The 21558-nt window shown below is 35.3% G+C and overlaps 1 protein-coding gene across 2 annotated transcripts; it reads right to left on the bottom strand.

Annotated features, from left to right (window-relative positions):
• Positions 1–412: 412 nt before the first annotated feature.
• On the bottom strand, positions 413–12422 carry LOC111984295 (uncharacterized). 2 transcript variants are annotated; one of them, XM_024015917.2, is made up of 10 exons: positions 10818–12421; positions 9726–10199; positions 9313–9614; positions 6520–7242; positions 6161–6439; positions 5811–5972; positions 4763–5701; positions 4449–4664; positions 1638–1898; positions 413–1065 (listed from the first exon to the last, which is right to left on the bottom strand). In XM_024015917.2, the coding sequence occupies exons 1-10, from the start codon at positions 12268–12270 to the stop codon at positions 721–723; spliced, it is 5154 nt and encodes a 1717-aa protein (XP_023871685.1). In that variant the 5' UTR covers positions 12271–12421; the 3' UTR covers positions 413–720. The 2 variants fall into 2 exon arrangements, with proteins under 2 accessions (XP_023871685.1, XP_023871684.1); XM_024015916.2 differs by having other exon boundaries at positions 9313–10199; positions 10818–12422.
• Between the last annotated feature and the right edge of the window lie 9136 nt (positions 12423–21558).

The raw sequence follows: 21558 nt of genomic DNA, 5'->3' as shown, positions 1-21558 counted from the left end.
TATTTTATCAGATGGTAATCGTTATCTGGTTGAGTCATAAGTCATAATCTATATGAAAGTTTTGATTCCAGGGCATGGGATTGGGACTAATTTTCCAACACTATCAATATCATGATCGTCTTTATAAAAAATCGATTGCAAATTCCGGTTTTTATTTATTTATTATTTATTTGGGTTAATGTATCAATATTTTTTGGTGAACATTAAAAGCCCAATCTTGTGTAAGGATTGGGCTGATTACACTTCGGATATGCTAGGTGACCCTAGCCTTATGCACTACTTTGTAGACAATGACGAGGATACCACCTGAAAAAACCCAGTCAATTGCACCCATGCGAAACCAAGATTAGCCTTCACCCCCCATTAAGCAAAGAAAGATGTAATCCCGATAATAGATATAAATGGAACCCAATGAACAAAACTTTGCAGAAGGCCTATGATTAACTTTTAAGAAAGCTGCAAATGAGTAATGGCATTTGCAAACTGTTAGTTCCATTGGACTCACCCCTCACTTTCAATTCTAAAACCAATCCTGCCCATCCACCCTTGATCGGTTACTCCTTTTTTTCCCCACGTGTTCCAACAGTTCTACCAGTCAAAATGCCAAAAAATAACTCTGAAAAGAAAAATAAAAATCCCTTCATATTGATGTCACCCAGCTCCATTGAGTGAACAAAATGCCTAGATTTGGCAAAAAGGACACTTCCTGACCCCCAGAATTTAATTGTGGTTGAACCAGGGACCAACGGCACCATTCACATGGCCATTGCTGTGGATCCCAACCCCATTCGGTATAAGTGAAGAAGGCAATCCGACGGCCATCTGAGGTGGTGTAGCAGGGTATAACCCATGATTGTGTGGAAGGGCGTGGGGGCTCACATGAGGAGTGCTGGATGGACTCCCTTTCCGCTGTTGAAGGGCATGGATCTGCCTGAGCCCTTCCTCATGTATACGTGACAATGTATCCAATTCATTCATTGAAAGAGCTTCCAAGCCAGCACCATAAAGAGGGGCATGTCGTGACATTTCTTCCTGGAGGGAAGCCTCCAAGGTGTGAATATATTGCTGCAAAAGAAAGGGTGAGTTATTAATCCAATCACATTCTAATATTTTTCGAGTCATAAATAACATGTGAGAGAGAGAGAGAGATTAGTTCACAAAATTTTGTAAGAATACTACTAAAAATAACTACTATACTAACTAAAAGCTGAATCACAGTCAAATTGAACATTCTATGCTAAAGAGCTTCAAACAGAGACTTAATTAGGAAGTCTCCCACACATTGATAACACTCCTGTTCTACTCCACACAATTATTATTACAAGTAGGTTCATCCAAACATATTTTGAATTCATCTACTTAAATCTTATTTTGTATTATTTGTGTTGCCCAATGGGTCTCATCAATTCAATATTGAGTTCATCTAGCAGAATTATGGCAGGTTAGCTAGTTGATCAAATTACACTGCTATTGTTTTCATTTTACAAGGCATCAATGCAGTAGTTAGCTAGATTGAGGACATACCATTACCAAGCAGCACAAACTCTAACCAAAGTGATAGAAGAACAAAATGATAATACCCATGATAAATATGTAAGGGAGGGTGTAAAAAGCATAAGCAATTTTAGAGCAAAAACCTGGCACGCCTGCAATTTTGATTCCATCCCATCAATATATGCTTCACACCGAGCAACCTGCTCTTCCTTCTCCCGCTTCTCTCCTTCAGTTTGGCCCACTGTTTGTGTCAATCGCCGAACTTCATCCTCAAGTGACTGGCGGATTTCCTCTCGAGTCACATTCTCCGTGGCATACCGTTTCAGTTCTTCATCAAATCTTTTCCGTGCAGCTTCAGCACTCTTCAGCCTTTCAGCAAGAGCATTTTTCTCCTTCATAACTTTCTGTCACATTCATTGAAGTCAGCAAAAGGAAATGGCAAACAAAACCCATATTAAAGCATGAAAAAAACAATCCCTCCATCCTCATTCACTGTAGCAGGTGGAGGCCAGACCAAAAAAACCAATATTAACTCACCAATTGTGAGATTATGTACCATTACAAACCTTTAGTTATAAAATAGCAATTTCATTGGAATTAATTCAAACCATTCCAATATCAACTACATATTTCATAAGAATTATTATCCCATCAAACTTGTTACAAACAGAATGCTCCAGAAGGAAAGAAATCCTTTATTGTGAGATAAAAAACGTAATATCATTCAAAGTTCTCAACAGCCTCAAATTAGGGAGCATACTGACAAAGATAGTTGGAGGAACTAACAAGCCCTCAAATCACACTTAATAGTAGTATTTCTGATGCTATATTCATACAGGAAGTGGTGCAAATGCTAAGAAAGAGAATATGGCCTTATGAGCTGAAAGCTACTTAAAGCTTTTCTGGATAGGTCTACTTAACGCTTTCATCTTCAGAAGAATTTAATAAAAATATATACTTCCCAGAAAACAAAGCTCACAGCCAGTCACAAGCCTGGAAGAATTTAAGATAACTATATAGGTTGAAGGCCAACGTAAAGTCACTCTAGTATTATGATATGTTGGAAAAAAGGAAAAAAGAAGGAGGAGGGGGGAGGGGGGGGGGGCCTTTGAGTTCATCAGTATTAGCGAAGTGAGAACAAAGAGAGTGCACAACACTTTCAGAGCTGAAAACAGACTGGCTCAAAAATGATTCTCAACAGTTAAATCTCATCAAAGACACCATACTGTCTATCATCTAGAGGAAAAAAAAATAGGTACACAAATAACTCAAAGAATGGATTTACAAGAACGCCAAGGCTTCACCCTATTTAATGACGATTGATCCCTGCTAATATCATGAAAATTACGTTTGACATAGAATATCAAATCCTGTGAAGAGAACAACTAGCAGAAAGTAAAATTGAAATATAACCACTTCAAGATATAACTCTATTGTTTCATTAGCTTCTATGCAAGATTGTATACGTAGGCATATGGGCTACATTGAACATTGCCCAATCAGTACGTCCTAGAGACAAATAATAGACAGGATATGGATATTCCACAGAACCCCCCGCCCCCCAAATAAAAAGGCTGAAAACATTAGAGATGAAAAGGCAAGAGGTGGGATGATTGATATAATGTATATATGCAAGCAATAGTTCACAACATAATATTTTAGCTATAAGACTTTAAGCGGTTAATGTTTTCTACTCAATTTTGATAGTAGAGTAATTAGTTGAAAGCCAGACTGAAGGAATCTGGCAATAACTTAGAACTACACATCTACCTGTTTCTGATTTCCTCCAAAAAAATGCTGAGATCCTGGAGGGTCAGAGAAAATTTTGGGGAAACAGGGGCTGATTATAAAGGCTTACAAAGAAAATCATTAAACCTTCACTGACAAAATACTTTTACAGCTAAAACTGGGAAAATCATTTCCAAGATCCTAATTCCAGTAGGATAAAATTAAGAAGGATTTTGTTAATAGATGCCCTAAGGGCATTTGTTTAGGAAATACTTTAAAAAATATTTTATGGGAATGGAATAAAACAACTGATTTTTTTTTTTTTTTACAGTTTTTTATATTTCCCATAAAAGTAATATTAAACTTTCTTAAAATAGTTCATTAACAAATGTCCTAAGGGCACCCGTTAACCGGACCCAATTAAGAAAGATCTAGCAATCTAAGAAATAAGATCCTTTGCAATGTCAATAATAATGGCATTAACCCTCCATTTGTTTCGATAGAAAACCTCATGTAAAGATAATTTTCCGTGTTTTCCAGTGTTTGGTAGCATATAAAAAGATAAGTCAAAGGAAAACTATCTTTGGTCAACATAAAAAGTATGACTTATTTTTAGAAATTGTTTTCCACTAAATTTTTTTGAAAAACAACTCTATCTCACAACAAGCTAAATAAGGAAAGTTAGGAGGTTGTATTTTAACTCATTTAAAGCTACTACCAAACATAGGAAAATGAGATAGTTTTACAGAAAATGATTCTTGGAAAATGACTCATTTTCACAGAGCGTAATTTGGAAAATTAGGTAATATAAGCAATAACATATATGCCACCAGAATCAAAACACCAAGATCTTTCAAATATTACTTCTTCCTTTTTTGGGGATAAGTAGGATCTTTCAAGTATTACATTCACAAGAAGTCTACAACAGATCAATATATGCTGGTCACAGTAGAAATTTACAGATACATGTTAACTAAGAAAAATACTCTCCCAATGCAACCATGTTGGAGGTGTTGACAATGCAGCTGATGGAAAAACAAGATGCTCACATTAATTTTGTTATATAATAGTTTTAGGAGTATTTATCCAAAAATAACTAATATTTATGATGACACGTACCATAAAGATCACAGGACAGCCAAATATCTTCTTTTTTTCCCATTTTGCTATAAGTAACTGAAGCAGAATAAAAGGTAGGGAGTTGGGGGACCAAAGGAAACTGATACCTTCAATTCATCACGTTTACGGGACTTCAATTGGGAGAGTTGTGTCTCTGCATCATGAAGACGATCCTGAAGAGCTTTCTTCTCTGAAGTGAGCTTTGTAATTTCATCATCCCGCTCTGAGCGAAGCCACTCAAGCTGACTCTCAACTTCTTGTATTTGTTCAGAGAACCCCTTCTTTTCCCGAGCAAACCGATCCATCTCGGCCCTCATTTCAGACTGCCATTTCATGGAAGGAATCAATTCTCATATTCTCCACAAATACTAGCAAGATGTGAAAGCCCTAATCATATCATTTTAATTAAGACATCAAATACCTTGAGACGATTGTTGTTGGCCTCGGCTTCACTCAGTTTTTGAGATATGGTTGCTTTTTCTCTAACCATATTGGAAAGTTCCGCTTTTCGTTCTTCTCGCATACGAATAATTTCATCTTCACTAGCACATAGCTGGTGCCAAAGAGCAGCTCGATCAACATTTGCAAGTTCAGCAACCTCCCGCATCATGCTTAAAATTGGTCTAATAATTTCTTGTTCCTCAAAAACCAAGGTAACCAATATATCCAAATCTAAGTCTACTTCACGACTATTATCTGTGGTGCTGGTGGCCCGGTCAACAAGTCTCTTCAGCATCCTTCCTCTGTAAGACTCATCAGCATACCATTTAAACAAAATTGTGTACAGGATTTTCACAAATTCCTTCACACAAGGGTCTCTTGAGAGGGCCAATGTCTCAGCAAGACCAAGAACTGAAGTAAAATCATCCGGTTGGATTCTCAGCTGCTCATTGACCTCTCCCTCTACTGCATCATCTGTGTGCTGAAAATTGTCAGCAACAAAACTGGCAGTAAGATTCAATCTTTGAGCAAGGCGCCTTTCCAAGACCATGGCTACTGATTGAGCTACAATGGCACCTCGAGCTACAGCTCTCTCAAATGTTTGAGAAGCTTCAACAGCAAGGCAAGGTATAGATAACATCTCAATCAGGATAAAAATATCAGAAAAATGATGACCAGCACGGATACCCTGCTCATCTGCCAGATGCAGCCTTTCAGATGTAGGCCCATATTCACCAAATAAGAAAAGCCCACAAGGCAATTGTGAGCAATTTTCACCAAAATCATCATCACAGTCAATATCTCTAAGTATGGTTTCAGCAACATCTCCCCAACTATTTACAGTTTTACTTAAAAAACTGAGGACAGAAGGAGACACCTCAACACCCAAATTTTTTAGCCTAACACGAACAGATCTGACCTACAATCAAGAAGAAAGAAGGTTACCATGTTTAAAGAAACGCACGTAAAAAATTAGAAAAACACAAGAAAGGAACCTAATCAAAACTTCAGAATGCATTTAAGCTTACTGCTTCAGGAAGATGTTGGCACTGGGATGCAGCTTTAAATATAAAATCTATGGTTGCAACAAGAGGTTCATCATTTGAGTCTGCCAAAAGGTCAAAAGATTGAAATAGAACACGTTCCCACAATTCACTGTCACACTCCAGTTGACTAAGAGCACCAAAAACCTAGGAAACATAAATATATCATAATTAGGAGAAGAATGATGATATAGCAATAGACTACATTCAGATAATGAGAATATATGCTCCAAAGATGCTTATGTTTTCCCAAAGTATGACCCTGAAAGCACATGAAAACAAGCCTAGTAGGTCTTAAGAAAAAGAAATATTGGCCTCAGTGGATATTATCTTACAGGTATCCTCAATGAGGGTTCTGCATCTGGCTTTTGAAGTCGCTCAAGAAGCGCACAAGCAGCTAGTGCATGTTCAGAATGCTCAACCAATTTGGGTACCAGGGAAACTAGGTCTGCTTGCAAATGCTTAGGAGCTTTATCCAATACAAGGGCAATCTTTTGAGCAGACTGAGGCCGTCGCCTTGGCTCCGGACAGCCCTGGGGAACAGCTCCATCTAGGGCTCTCAGTGAGTTTACAATCAATCCTAAGAGCTCCTCAGATTGTTCTGGCCACTTTGTCTGAAAATTCAATGTGTTCTAGTAGTCAATATCAAAATATTAAACAAAGCAGTTTGCCACTTGTGAATAAAATATAGTACCTTCGAGCGAAGGGGCACATGTTCTGAAGTCCCAGCAGATGTTTCAGGTGGACAAATGGGTTGTCCAGGAAGGGCTTTTTCTGGTATACCGAGCCCATTCATGTCAGAGCTCTGTACAGCAGATGTACTGCCACCTTCATCAATGCCTGAATCTAATCTCTCACATACAGGAAATTGCACAGATTCTGTTGCTCCACTCTCCCTATCAGATTCCAGTGGAGTTGCTTCTCCACTGCCACCTGGAGAAGGTTTTGAGTTTGCATCGGAAGAATCACCATTAGAACTTGCTTCCGAAGGTTGGCAACACTCAACCATGATATCCAAAAGTAAATCAATGATTGCCTGCTGCAAAACTTTAACTCCCATCAGCAAGTTCATCAAACTGGGAGAAGATTCATCGGACTTTGTGGCCTTCTTTCCATCATTACTACCAGAGAGTTTGGTTGGAAGAAGCAAGCGCTTCACTTTAGCAGGGTCATCAAGGTAAACACGGAGTCCAGTCAGAAAACCAGCAATTGCACCAGCATCCATTAGAAGCTTTTCTCGTAATGTGACCTGTGGCTGTGAAGGATTATCTCCATATGTGAGGTGAAAACCAGCTCTAGACAGAAGATTTCTGAATATATCTTCTTCATCTCCACTAATTCCTTCACTGTCTTCAGAATCAATGAGTTCATCAGGATCAGTTGTCAAAGCATCCTGATCATCCTCTGAAGCCAAAACCTATGAAGAGGTAGGCCAAGCATAGACACAGTTACAACCACCAAAAAAGGTATAGAACAAATCAGTTGGTCAATAAATTTGTACAAAGAAATAGTATAGCATATATACATTCCAATAACAGTGAGCTAAACAATCTTTGGAGAATATAAATCAATCAAAAGAATTTTAAACCAAGTTATATGAGTCAAATGCTTGTCTGAGACGTAGACAAGATTCAAGATTTCAATCGTAGCATATCCTACACAAATTTTCATGGAAATTCAAGTAAAGCCATGGACACATAAAGATTGAACATGAAGCAGATGCATTGAACCAAATCACATATCATCTGTAAGAGAATCAGGATCAAAAAGAGTTTTGTTCAACATTTGACCCCATTAATAATTCTTCCATAAAAACATCTTGCATTTACAATTTTGAATCCTCTAATAATGATATGTAGATCATTGCATTAGATTTTAGTCAACAACTAGAAATTCAGAAAGAGAGTTTGATTGAACCGTACAAGTGTTATAGCTAGAAACTAATTTGGTTAATAAGATAACAGGTATGTTGATACTTATAATAAATAAATAAATAAATAACAGATATGTTGATGCAGACCAAGAGAAGCCCATAAGCAAAAAGCTCAAAAACCAAAATAATTGAAAAATCTGATTTATTGTTGAGTTTTTGGCACATGGTTGTCTTAGAGTCCCATTTTGTCTTTTATTTAGTTAAATGCTGCTTTCTGTTTACAAAAAGTTAAGAATGTTTCTGATTTTCAAGAGTAGCTCGGCAAGGGCAGTCAGATTGTTCCAGCATACCTATATGAAGACTTACCAACCTGTCTATTACTCCTAGTAGAATGCAAAAGTTCCCAGAAATTTTCCTTTAATTTTTGAGTCCCAAATGAAGACATGATCTTCAGCCTGTAGGAAACCAAATCTGGAACTTGTGGGATAAAACCTATAAAAACACATTCCTAACTGACTAAAGGCCAAAGCATTCCTGAACCTCTTTCACATTAAACCGAAATCAAATAATCCTAAATTCCTGATATAGTGCGGGTTCCAAAGACCCTCATTGGAGAAGGAATTAAGCAATCAATCTGGCATCAGGTGTTTAAAGAAAGAACAAAAGCTATCAGATAGTGTTCACCAATTGGAGAAATAATGCAATAGGCTTCCAAAAACAATTAAGGTATCAGGTGGGAGGAGGAAAGGAGTTAAAAACTTATAAGCTATTAAATTAAGGTTTTTAAGGATAGTGAGGAAAAAAAAAAGTTATTTTACCTCTTAAAAGGACTAACACCAACTGTAATTCCATGTAACTAAAAACTATTTGTTTAAGTTCCATGCAATTAAAAACTATTTTACCTCTTAAAAGGTAAGAAGTAACTAAAAACTACTACAACCATTCTTGGAACTAACACCAACTGTAAATTCCATGTAAAAAAGTTAACATTGAGCATGTCGAGCAACCTGGTTGAAACAACTTTTCATCTGCAACCTATTTGTTAAAAATAATAATGCTACTCTACCTCTTAAAAGGACTTACTCAGATATGTAACAAAATTAATTTAAAGTCCAAGTTCATGACACTAACATGCTATAAATCAAATCTATGCTTCATGTGATTAGTTTATAGCCTAAAGATATTGTAATACTTTACCAAGATATTCAAGACTATTAATGTCAATTAATCAAGACTGATCAACCATTACCAGCCCAATCTCATACTTCACCCTCTCTCATATATCTTCTGCACCGTCAAGTGAGGCATCCATTCCATAAAGCATCATCATTAAACACCTTAAGTTCTTTTTTCGGTATATATACCCAAAGAGAGGTTAGAAATAGAACAGAAACTAAAAGGGTCACATATAACGTTTCACAAATATTGGTCTTATGTCTATAGTCAAGATTTCTTTTTTCAGTATTTACAATGGAGACATTACATAACCATCCAAAAGAGAAACCAATAAACATATAGTAACAGGCTCTAACTCACTTGAAGCACATGAACATAATTTCTTTGTAAATGACTTGCATATAACATATAGATGGAATCGACCCAAAAAATACTAACCTCTAGGTCTGAAAACTCAAACCAGGGGCAGCAATCTAATATCTCACAAACAAAAACAACGGTGTCACGCACAAGAAACCCTGCATCCGCTTCCAACATATCCGAAACCTTCATGAATTGTAAAACAGAATTATTCCATGTCTTTGTACAAATAGAAGACTCCTTCCACACAGTCTTGGCCTGGTTCTTTTGATTTACCACAGCCATCCTGTATCTAACCCAAAAGTTTTTATCCGGATCACTATTAACCGACTGATCACTCTCCAAATATATACAAATGGTTTCAAAGGACTCATACACACCTGTGTAGGGGAGGGAAAAAAAAATCAACTGCCAATCAAATAAAGAAATACAAACAACTGAAACTACCTTTACAGTGGGGAGAAAAAAATAGGAAAGAGACAGATACCTACCAATCCGAAGCTCACATCCCCCAGCTTGAAAAAACTTGCTAAAAATTTTACGAGTCTCCATTATTTCCTTAAAGGAAAGGAAGTTCTCCACCTTCCAGGTAAATGAACTTCTCTTCCCAACTTTGTCCATCTGGGAACCAGCATTGGCATACTCAGTTTCCTGGTCAGTAAAGTCATGCATTAATGATGTCTCTTTTAATATAAGAACCTCTGCCGAGAATACAACTGTATCCTTATCAAGAAACCCCGAGTCTTGATCAAAGAGACTAGTGAGTGTCACAAATTCACGCCAACCCCAGTCCTTTGCAGCTTTGGAGTAGCGGTTCTGAGATTCCTTTGTGACAGATTTGTCTTCTGCCCTCTGGTTCACAACGGACAATCGGTGACTAACAAAACAACTCCAATCACTGGAAGTATTTCGTGAATCTGTAACTTCAAGAAACACTGAAAGATGGCATGGTGGCTGAGACTGCCCTGATAGCATCAAGTACACATGAAATTTTCATCAGTTCACTTCTTAAGCACAATCCAACCAATTGTCAGTCAAGCTCAAATAATATCAAGTGCAAGGACCAGAAAACACATGATAACCCACAACGCATGGTGGCTAAAACTTGCCTGATATCGTTAAGTACAAAGAGGCAAATAAAATAAAACATCATAAGTCCACTTCCTACAGACAAACTGAAACAACAAGTTCAAATGAATTCAGGTTTTGAGTATAAATGTGCCACAATGCATGGTGACTTACACTGCATTGAGCTTCAGCCATAAGGGACATTGCTGCGAGACCACCATGCTAAGCAGCTTTCAGGATAACTCAAATAAGCTCAAAGTAAAGTATTGAAGTAAAAGATAAGGTAACATCCCTAATCAATTAGAAACATAAAAGTACTAGCAGTCCTGATTCCCCCAATTATCCATATAAGAGAGACATATCACATGGTTTTAAAGAGTACCTATAAAGACTAACAAATTGAATTCATGGAAACAATCGCTACCCAATAGTTAAAACATAAACTGGCATGTACACCAATTGAGTATTACATAATAGACAAAAATGGGATTCTTCAAAGCAAGAATGTAGCATACCTCGTGGATAAACAATGAGACGGCAATCCCTATTCCCAATCTGAAACCTCCTGCTCTTGATGCAAAGACCCGTAATCTTCCTCTTCTTCAAAAGATCCTTCAACCGCGTGAAATTCTCAATCTTCCAAGTGAATTTCCCCAAATGGCCATCCAACTTCCTAGCCCCACTCCCACTTCTCCCTCCAATCAACCCTCCATTCTTCGAAAAGCTACTGAACTCCTTAATCACATGAAACGAAGTACTAAACACTGCAGTATCATCAACCAAAAACCCCGAATCCTGCCCAATAAAATCCGACATTTTCATATAATCATTCCAGCCCAAGCTAGTATTATCCCCACTCTTATTATCTGCCGCAAACCTGCCATAAGAATCCCTATGCATATGATTGGAGCCGGGCTTTTGATTCAACACTGACATTCGAAACAAGCACCAACAACTCCTATCGGCCAAAATAACAGTCTTCTCAGTGTCCTTACTCTCCAAACACATGGACAAATAATCCACCCCATTGACAGAACTCTGGTAGACACTAATCCTCAAATTACACTCTCCGGCTGGAAAAACCGGGCTCATTATCTTCTGTGTCTTTATCATCTCCTTAAAAAGACTAAAGTTATGCACTTTCCAAGTGAACTTCCCACTCAACACGTCCGACACGGGCGCGACCACCACGGAGGACGCCGCCGCCGAGGACGACGACGAAGCCGCCGATTGTTGCAAGTCATTGGAATTACTACTACTATTGGCATTGCTATTGTTGTTATTACTATTAGCATTACTATTATTATTATTATTAGTATTATAATCGCGGGTAAAACTAACGGATTCATTGAGGATTAAGATATCGGCGGTGATCAAAACGGAGTCGTTTTGAGACAAGAAACCCAATTTGGAATCAAAAACTGTAGAAGAAGGTGTGAAATCGCACCAACCGTGAGATTTCTTCTTGGTTGAGAATCTGTGCCAGGAATCACGGTGAATAGTCTTCGAATCGTCGTGGACATTCGCGATTGCGAGGCGATAGCTGGCGAAGCAGTCCCATTTCGACGAAGAAGTGCCTCTCGGGTCCATGATTTGGAGGTAGATTGAGATGTACCCTGGCAAAGCTTGCGAGTCGCCTTTCGGATACACGAGGAGCCTGCAATCGTAGCCGCCAACCTCGAAGTACTTGCTCCACAGAGCCCTAGCTTTTATTCTCGGGAAATTTTGGACCGTCCATTTGCATATCGCCGAGTACTCCCCTCTTCGGTCTATAACTACCATCTCTTGCGCTCCGCCGCCTCCGCCTCCGCCGCTTCCTCCTCCGCCTCCGTCCCTCATCGCTACTGCTAGGTCCTCCGCCGCTGCGGCCGTTGATGTCGACGACGACGACGATGGTTGTGATGGCTCTGATGATTGGACGGGTGCAGAGGATGAAGATGAGACCGCCTCGGGTGAACTCTGCTTCATTTTTTTCCTCTTTCTCTCGCTCTGGTTTTTCTTTTTTTCTTTTTTTTTTTCCTTTTGATCAATTTTTATTTATAGAGAGAGAGAGAGGGGGGTTGATATGTGGTGAGGCTTGAGAGGGTAAGGAGATGGAGGCTTTGGACATTGAAGGGCCTCCGCTCTCAACAAAAAATAAAAAATAAAAAATAAAAATAATAGTGCATGTTAACTATCATGCACTGATGCACCCCTCACTTTTTTTTAAATTTTAAAATTAAAATTACAAATCACAGTCTTTAATTTTTTATCAAAATTTAATCAATCTTATAAGTTCTTATTAATCATTTCAATCTTATTCTAGCTTTTAATTTTATTTAATATAATTTTTTGTGTTTTTTTATAAAATACTATTTTGGACTCTAAATTTGACCAAACAAAATTTTTTTCTCTACACTTTAAAAAATTATTTTTTCATCTTTAAACTTTATAAAGAGTTTTTTTTTTTAATACAAAAATAGGGATGATTTTTTTTTTAGTTATCCAATCCGTTTTTTTTTTTTTTTTAAAGACTTATGATAGAGTTTGAGGATATAAAGTACAATATTTTTAATAGTCTAGAAATGAAAACAAATTTTTTTATATTTAAGGATGTAAAAAAAAATTTGGTAAAGTTTTTGGACTAAAATAGTAAGCATAAAGATAATTACAACGTGTCAATTTAAAGGACTTGCTTAATGCACTTGGAAATCTCTTATGACCACACTACTTCTTAATCTAAGATTCTAAATATTGTGCGTGTTGTACTAAAGTGTGAGCCATTTAATTTGATTCTTGTCTACTATAATTTTTGCATCTTCAATAAATGGTTCAACTAATAAAAGGTTCTCTGATTAGACTTGTGGAGGGGTAAAAGCCCAACCTTATATATTGGGCCTAGGGTTCTACTTGAAGATTATTGTGTGTTCGAAGAGAAGAAAGTGGTTAAGAAGGAATCTGTGTGGAAGAGATACACCTGGAAATGAACGAGAAATATAGTCCGAAAAGAGCACCCAGCAGTGGTCCAAAGAGTTCATTCTCCTTGGATACAAAAAGTCTCGATCAAGCAAATATTTGAAAAGTTTGAGTGATCTTCCTAACGACTTCAATGAGAATGATAAGTTTTGGGCATGCCTGGAGATTATAAGAACGGAGAAATATCTAAAAGAAAAAGCTGCTACTGCCATGTTTAATGCACTATATCAACTTTCCTGACCGCATTTATGTGGAGAAGACCCCTGAACAGTGTAATCTCAGCTACCACCGCTCACGGAAAGCTAAAGAAGGTACTTGACATGACATATATTCAAATGGATACGTAGATGAAGAACAAGTGGACGATGGAGATGATAGGAAAGGATGCTATATAAAGGAAAGAGGCCTTTGATAATAAAGGATCGAAAAAAAAGATAATAAAAGAGGAAGAAAGATTTTACTGTAGCTTTAAGAACTGTATTCACTGTTCAATCAATAATATTCCTCTTCGGACATCATTTTGTTTAGCTTTTAAGTGTGTTTTTACGTTGGTTCATTCTCGGTTACTATAGTTAACAGTTACTAAATTCACAACTAACCCAGTTCTTTCACCTACTCTCTACAAATTTATTATTTTTGGTTTAGATTACAAATCCAGACCCTACAAGACTCTTAATGCCTAGTTAACCATTAGCGAATCCTCCTCAAAAGTACTCCAAAAAACCAACCTCTATGGCAAATTGTACCTCATGCCTTACTGCCATATCTTCAATCACTTTTGTATATGTAATTCCAACAGTCTTTATATAAAAAGTTGCTATGACTTCACCTTGGCTATTGCAAACAATGATACTCACGCTTCCATTTTTTTTTTATGTAGTCCTTTCGTATAATTCCTTCACATTGTGTCATTAGATATTCAAAAAACAATGTCATTTTGGAAATTAAAAAAATACCAAAATTATGTTGTTTTGTGACACCTAACGAAGTCTCTAAAAGAAGTGGGTTGAAGAACTAAATTAAAAGCAAATAGAAGTTATAATATGATTGAAAATTTGAAATAAATAAATCATAACTTAAAAGGATTAAATTGAATTATTTACAAGATTAGAGGGTATAATTATTAATTTAGCAAATTTTTTTTTTTTATTGGTGCGTTTTGTGAGGATCGGTGGGGATAGGGTACGAGCGGGTGTGGATTTAGTTACGTAAGTAGGTTTGTGTTCGCCGATGGTTTGTTGGATTTTTTTTTTTTTTTGAGAAATATTTGTTGGATTTGATGTGATGAAGATGATGTAAAGTTTGATCACGTGGATGAGATGGGCCCCCACTGCTACCGCCTACTGCTACTGGCCATTGCTGGAGGAAGATCCTCTATTTCTTCTTTTGTTCTGGTTTCCCACTCCAATAGGGCCACGTCAGCCTTTCAAAATACTTTTTGGTACTCTAATTTGATGGATCGCATGGTCCTAATGATGGTTTCCCTTTGATTATTACCACATTTTTGTGGAAAAAGAAAAAAAAGACTATGCCAAGAATTTCCACCGTTTTTGGTACGGTTATGTTATGTTTGTTTGCATGTATAATTAATTTATTATTACTTCCATCAAAAAAAAAATTTATTATTACTTTCTCTTTTTTCTTTTTTTTGCACATTTTGCATGTATTATTCAGTAGGCAAGTAATTAAGTATTTAGTCAAACAAAATTTGTACTTTTTTGTTTTATTATGTCGCCATGTCTAATAATAAAAAGTTACCATAAGAAACGAACGTCATAAGTTGAAACTCTTAAAAAAAAAATGTTGTCCAATTATATAATACTCATCAACATTCTACTCTTTTGGATTAATTTTTCAAATTGAACCTGCCATGTTTGTTTTGAACCTACTCCTAACTATATTGGTTTCTAATTTCCACCAATAAGTTCCCCAATTAATGGTGCAAGTCCCATACAAGAAATGAAGACCAAAATAAGTAAAAATTAAAAAAAAAATATTTAGAAAATTAAAACTTATTTCGTAACTTTTTTTTTTTCTTTCCTGGTCCCCCCCTCCCCTAAAATAAGGTAGTAGAGTCTCTTTTTTCTGTTGCTATTTTTGGTTAGAAAAAGAAAAGTCAATTACTAAAACCCCATCCCCCTCCCCAAAATAAAACTTGGATTGGACATAAAAACAAACGAGAACCAAATTTAGGTCAAAAAGTCAATCGAATGCACCAACCATAGTCAATAGCCCTGACTTATAGAAAATTGGCTAAATTAGGTCAAATTTAAAAGTTTTACCGAAAAGTACGAGGTTTTGTCAACTTTGATAGTGTTTGATCAAAAGACCAACCATAAGAGTGAATGTTGCACTTGCACTACTTGTAGATATTTTTTTGAAATAAGAACAGTGGCGGCTCTAGAAATATTTTCTAGAAAGATCATTAAAATTTGTATTGAAGAGGTTGACAAGGACCTCTTTGTAAATAATATTTTTTTTATTTCATCTCGATTATTAAGGTGATAAGATGAGATCTTTCATAGCCTATGATTTGAAGGAAGATATTTCAAGTCAACACGAGTTCTTTTAAATAATAAATTTTAAGTAGGAGATGAATCTCGCAGTGTACGTGATTTCTTTATAAAAAAAAAAAAAAATTATCCATAATACAGTAAGAAAACAAACTATAAGTTTATTGAGCATATTGTTTCTTAGTATATTGAACATTAGTGTTGCTAAAATTAAATCTTTGAAATCATCTATTGGCTCTTATTATAATAAAGTTATTGATTATTATTGTTAAATGAACTTTAATTATTATTTCTTAGAATATTTTAATTTATTATTTATTAGTTTTTGTCTTTACTCTTTTCAATTATTTTATTTAACAATTCAACTCAACTTTGACAACTTATTAGAAAAAAAAAAATTCATTTGTGTCTTTTGCATTACTCTATCAAGAATTTAACACAATAATATAATCATTTAAAAAAAAAATAGAAATTTTCTTCACTTCCCAGTTCCCATTGTGTCATGTCTCACTTCCACTACCTCACACTTAATTGTCTTTAGTGTTAGTTGTTTGCACTTTATTGCTCACTTAAATTTTTTTTTTTTTTTTTCCTGAGATTTAAGATCAACAAATTACTAAATTTTGTTGTTGGGTTTACTATTTTTATCATATTTTAGATCAGATTGGTATGTTGTTGGGTTTTTTCTTTTTATTTAAAAAAGCCAAGATAAATGTTGATATTGAATTGATTTGTTATTGGGTTTCTTTCAGGGGTTTAAATTTTTAATTTAGGGTGGTCAAAACAAAAACTTTAAAAATATTATATGCCAAAAAAAAAAATCCCATAGTCAAGGGGTTCATTTGAACTTGAACACTATGTGGCACTGACACTGAACAAAAAGATAAAAATAATTCCATTAAACCCATAAAAAAAAATCCATTAAAAAAAACTCTTGTAGGCGTTTTTAATTTCCTTTAAAATGAATCGTTGATCACCAAAATCACATGTTATTCAACAAGACATCACAAAAATATGGAAAATTTTAAAAATTATAGCTTGTTTTTTTCTTTTTCTTTTTTTCTTTTTTGTATATGTGTTAGAAGGAATGAGTTTAAATTACATCTAGTGTAACTTTAAGTAATGTTACATCACCGAATATCTTTTTATTGGATAAATAGTTTGAAAATCTCACCGTTGGATTCAATTTTCCCTATATTCTTAACGTGCATGCCAAATTTCACGCCAATCGAACTTTACTAACCATTTGATCCATAGACCCTTCATCAATGCATAACTTTGAACTCTAAATATTTGATTGATGACATGGTTATTAATCTTTGATCGTCTTGAAATTTTACAAGCATAGAGAATATATGAAGATAATGTAATTCAATGGTAGATTTGACAAAATTCGTCTCTATTTAAAAGATATTGAGTGGTATATCATTACTTAAAGTTACACCATGTGTAACTTTGAACCCAACCTATGTTAGAAAGTTTAATTGTAGTAAAAATTTGTTCAGTTAATGTGAAAATCTCATGGAGCAAAGTGTGATGAGGGACCTTTTTGAGGTTTTGGCGAACCCAAATCTGATTACATGGATTGGGCTTCCTTAAAGGGCCTTAATAAAACTATGGGTGAGTTGGACTTGGGCCAAAATGGCCAAATACCACCGTTGGCCGAAATATGTAGTGTTTTACCACTATTTGAGAAATATTAAGCAATTTACCATCTTTTTTAAACTCAAGTTTGGGAAATCAAGTTTGACATGGAACTCATGTTTCAAAAACTCGAGTTCCATAAAAAAAATGCTACTGATGTGGATTATTTTAATAAAAAAAATGCCACGCGAAACTCGAGTTTGTGAAACTCAGGTGCCTTGCAATGTGTTACTCGAGTTTTATAAACTCGATTACCTTGTAAGATTCCTTGAACCTAATAGAAAAACATGAACCTAGAAAAATAAACATGGTAGAAAAATAGACATGGAAGAATATGAGCTCGAAATAAGAACATAAACACAAAAAACGATGACATTGCTTTGGAAGAGAAAAGGCTTCAATATCATTTCAAACCCACTTGGGGTGCCCACCAAAAAAGATTGAATCTTGGTTCTTCTAAATATCATTCCAAATTTCCAATTGCCAATTTTGAACATCAAAAGGAAAAGGTTTTCTCAACCCATGGCCCCTGCGGATTCATAATCGAAATCTTCTCTATTATAAGAAGAACCATAACCAGAGGCTTCTGTTGCTTACAGGATCATCCCATAAGTCAAAATCATTCCACCAAAGAAACCTGGGGATATGGGAAGCTCTTCCCCTCTCACTTCCTCCCTCCTTAACTTGGTTTGATCTCTTTGAACTAAACCTAAAAACCCCAGTCTTAGAGATCGATCAATTTGTGATTTGATTTCGTGTACAGAGTTCAATCGGCGATTTCAATGATTTTGCAACTATTATTTGCTTTCATTTGCTAAGTGGGTCTAGTGGAATGTAAGTGAATTCTAACTATAAATTGATTCTTGCCACTAAAGAACTACAGCATCAATTTGACACAGAGCTACCAGAGAGTGCCAAGGAACGACTGACTTATGCAAGGAATTTGTTAGAATTCTGCTCATATCAAGCACTTCATCAGTTGAGTACAAGTCCAAAAGGAACTCAAGCTCCACAAGCTCAAGTTCGAGGTGGCATTTTTAATTTTAAAAAGTCCAGCTCAATCACTACCACGATGGCAATTTTTAATGGAATTCGAGTTCCTGGAACTCAAGTAACGTGCCAAACTCGAGTTTGAGAAACTCAAGTTCCAAAAGAGTGATAGATTGCCAATTAGTTCCGAAACAGTGGAAGATCGCTACATATTTCTACCAATAGTGGTATTTAGTTATTTTGGCCGATGGACTTGGTTCGTTTGCGGAAAAAGACAATCTGTACTGAACCAACATATGCACTGACTAATACATTAGTTTCTTATTTAGTGATGATAATCATCAATTATTTACAAAAGAAATAGTGCGTCTCAAAGTCTTGGCTGGTTCACTTGGAGGAACCCCTTTTTTTAGAGTGGTGATCTACCTATGGCAGGATATTTTTTCTTTCTTGCACTGAAGAGAAAATCTCAACTATTACAAACACTTTGCTAAGTTGAATACTAGAATTAATGTGCTCTTTTTTTCTAGGTCCTTTCTCCTTATTTGCCTTGTCTCCCTTTTATACTAGTGGGTGAGGTATGGAAGTTATGTTTTTGCCTTTCTCTTGGTTCTGTTCCTAGTTCACTCATTGTGAATGGTAAATGTACACGATGTTATTTCTTATTGTTTGTTAATTAATTGTATGATGGATGGGTAGAAGTAGGGGTGTCTACCAAACCACATAAACCGCAAAAACCACACTAAAATTGCCCACAAAATGGCATAATTGCACTGCACCGTAAGTAATAGTACACCGCATAACACCTCATCACACCACACCCACTCTCTCTCTCTCTCTCTCTCAGAGAGAGAGAGAGAGAGAGAGAGAGAGAGAGAATATATATATATATATATATAAAATAAGGACAAAATATCAAATACATTACACATAAAATAATTTAATACCCTAGTAGCAACTCCTTAGCCGTGTCTCATTGTATCAGTTTCTTAAAAAATAATAATAATAAATAAAAATCTTATCACTCTCTCATCCTTCAAACCCTAGCCGCCGCACTTCCACTCAAACTGTCACTAGACTACTCACTGTTGTTGCACCAGTTCAATCTACTATTACGGTATTTACCTCTCTATATGCGTTCAACTCAAGTTTCTCTTTGTTAAAATTAATCTATTGGTTGATTGCACTATTCACTTTGGACAAAGTAGCTTGGATATGACAAAATTGTTAATTATATTATTATTTTATTGATTGTTGTTGTTGTATATTGGCATTTGGAAGTGATGTGTCACCACCTATGTTAGATATTTAAGTTTGATTTTTGTGGGTGATATATATTGAATTTTTATATAACAAGTGTATTTTGGGCTTCAAACCGCATTTTATAAACCGCATTTTATACATTGCACTGTACTATACCGCACATATGACCACAAAAATAAAGTGTGGTACAATTATAGTTTTGGCAAAACTATACACCGCACCGCACATGTAACCGCAAAATAAGATGCAGTGAAGTTATGATTTTGACTAAACCGTACCGCAAAGTGTGGTACTAAAAATGATCCAAAACCACACTGCATCGCACTGCAAACACCCTTTAGTAGAACATTTATATTGGCCATTGTATCAAATAGCGGTTCTTATACTAAGTGAGTTTATGCCTGACATCTTCCAAAACCCGTAACGTTACCTCTGAACTTAGTATAGATGACGCAAATTAGGTATTATTTGTAAAAAATCATATTTGTAATCTTCTTAATTAGATTGTATCTATGATAATAAGTTTTGTATTTAATTTTCTTTTAGATTGTATCTAGGAGATAAAGTCATGTAACATTTTTATTCCAAATATTCTATAATTTATTTCAAGTATTATTAACATTTGTCCCTCATAATTGTTCCTATATAAATCAAATTAATTTAAGTGGTAACATCATACAAGTCCCTTAGGTTAGGGAAATTTATATGTTGTTGAATCTTCACCATAGAAATTTTATTTTGTACTAATTGATATAGACAAAAATTTTCCGAATTGGCTGCCAAATTGATACATGAATCCCTATTCTGTCTTGCTTAAAATATCGATCTATTTATTTTAGTCACTTCATATTATTTTAGCAATTTTTTTTTACCAAAAATTGTTTTTGCTGATTCAACAGTTCTTTTGCCATGGTTTGACATGGCTAGTAGAGTAGACTCATCCAGAAAAAAGATATATAATAAGTTTAAAGACAAATTATTTCATAACTGTTAATGTGATTTATTATAATTGATGCATAATAAAAATGGTGTATCTTAGCACATTATGAAAAAAAATTGTATCAGCCTTGGGAAAAAAAGGTAGACATAAAATTCCATAAATTTCTTAATTTTTTGAAGGGAAAATCCGATAAATTTGCAATCAAGATTCAAAATAACCAAAAGAGTTCCAATTAGCTTAACTGGTAAAAATTTTTATGATTGAATAAGAGATGCGGGGTTCAATCCCCGCTTACACAAAAAATCGATTAGTGTTTTGGTTTGATGATAAAAAGTTATTATCATGAGCAGATGCATATAGGTTGAAAGTTGAAACTCTCTTTTAAAAAAAAAAAAAAACTTTTTTCTAGGCAAAAATGCAAAACTGACCCTCTAATTTTCAGTCTTTTTCATTTCAGTCCTCTGACTTTCAGTTTTATCATTTCAGTTCTCTAACTTTCAATTGCTGTCAATTCGGTACTTCATTAAATCTTAGTTATTTCCTGCAGTTAATTGAGCCAAAATGACGTCGTTTTGGCCTGAATCTCTCCCCGCCGCTGCACTTACTGCATTCAAAGGAATCACTGCCGATCTCTCTGTAGTCGCCGATGCAGCTTCACTTTACTCCAAACATAGCAAGATCTTCGTCCTCATCAATATTAAACAAATTTCTCATTCTCTCTCTCAATGTTTCTTTGTTTTGATTTTAGGGGAAGAGGACATTCGTTCCCCTTAAATGTTTTTTTTTTTTTTTTTTTTTTTTTCAGATTTTTTTTTAATTTCGAAATTTCTTTTTAAAAAAATCTGCATTGATAAAAATTGCAATTGATGACTGAATTGATAAAACTGAAAGTTAGAGATTGAAATTAAAAAAAAAAAAAAACTGAAAGTTAGAAAGTTAGTTTTGTATTTT

This window comes from Quercus suber, unplaced genomic scaffold (genome assembly GCF_002906115.3).
Source record: "Quercus suber isolate HL8 unplaced genomic scaffold, Cork oak 2.0 scaffold_110, whole genome shotgun sequence".
NCBI lineage: Eukaryota > Viridiplantae > Streptophyta > Magnoliopsida > Fagales > Fagaceae > Quercus > Quercus suber.
This window is presented reverse-complemented; position numbering and strand designations above follow the sequence as displayed.

Coding starts and splice junctions, on each gene's coding strand:
- LOC111984295 (XM_024015916.2), bottom strand. CDS start 12,270: ATGAAGCAGAGTTCACCCGAGGCGGTCTCATCTTCATCCTCTGCACCC. Junction 10,200..10,817: donor TCTCATTGTTTATCCACGAG/GTATGCTACATT, acceptor TGATGCTATCAG/GGCAGTCTCAGCCACCATGC. Junction 5,702..5,810: donor GCCAACATCTTCCTGAAGCA/GTAAGCTTAAAT, acceptor TCTTGATTGTAG/GTCAGATCTGTTCGTGTTAG.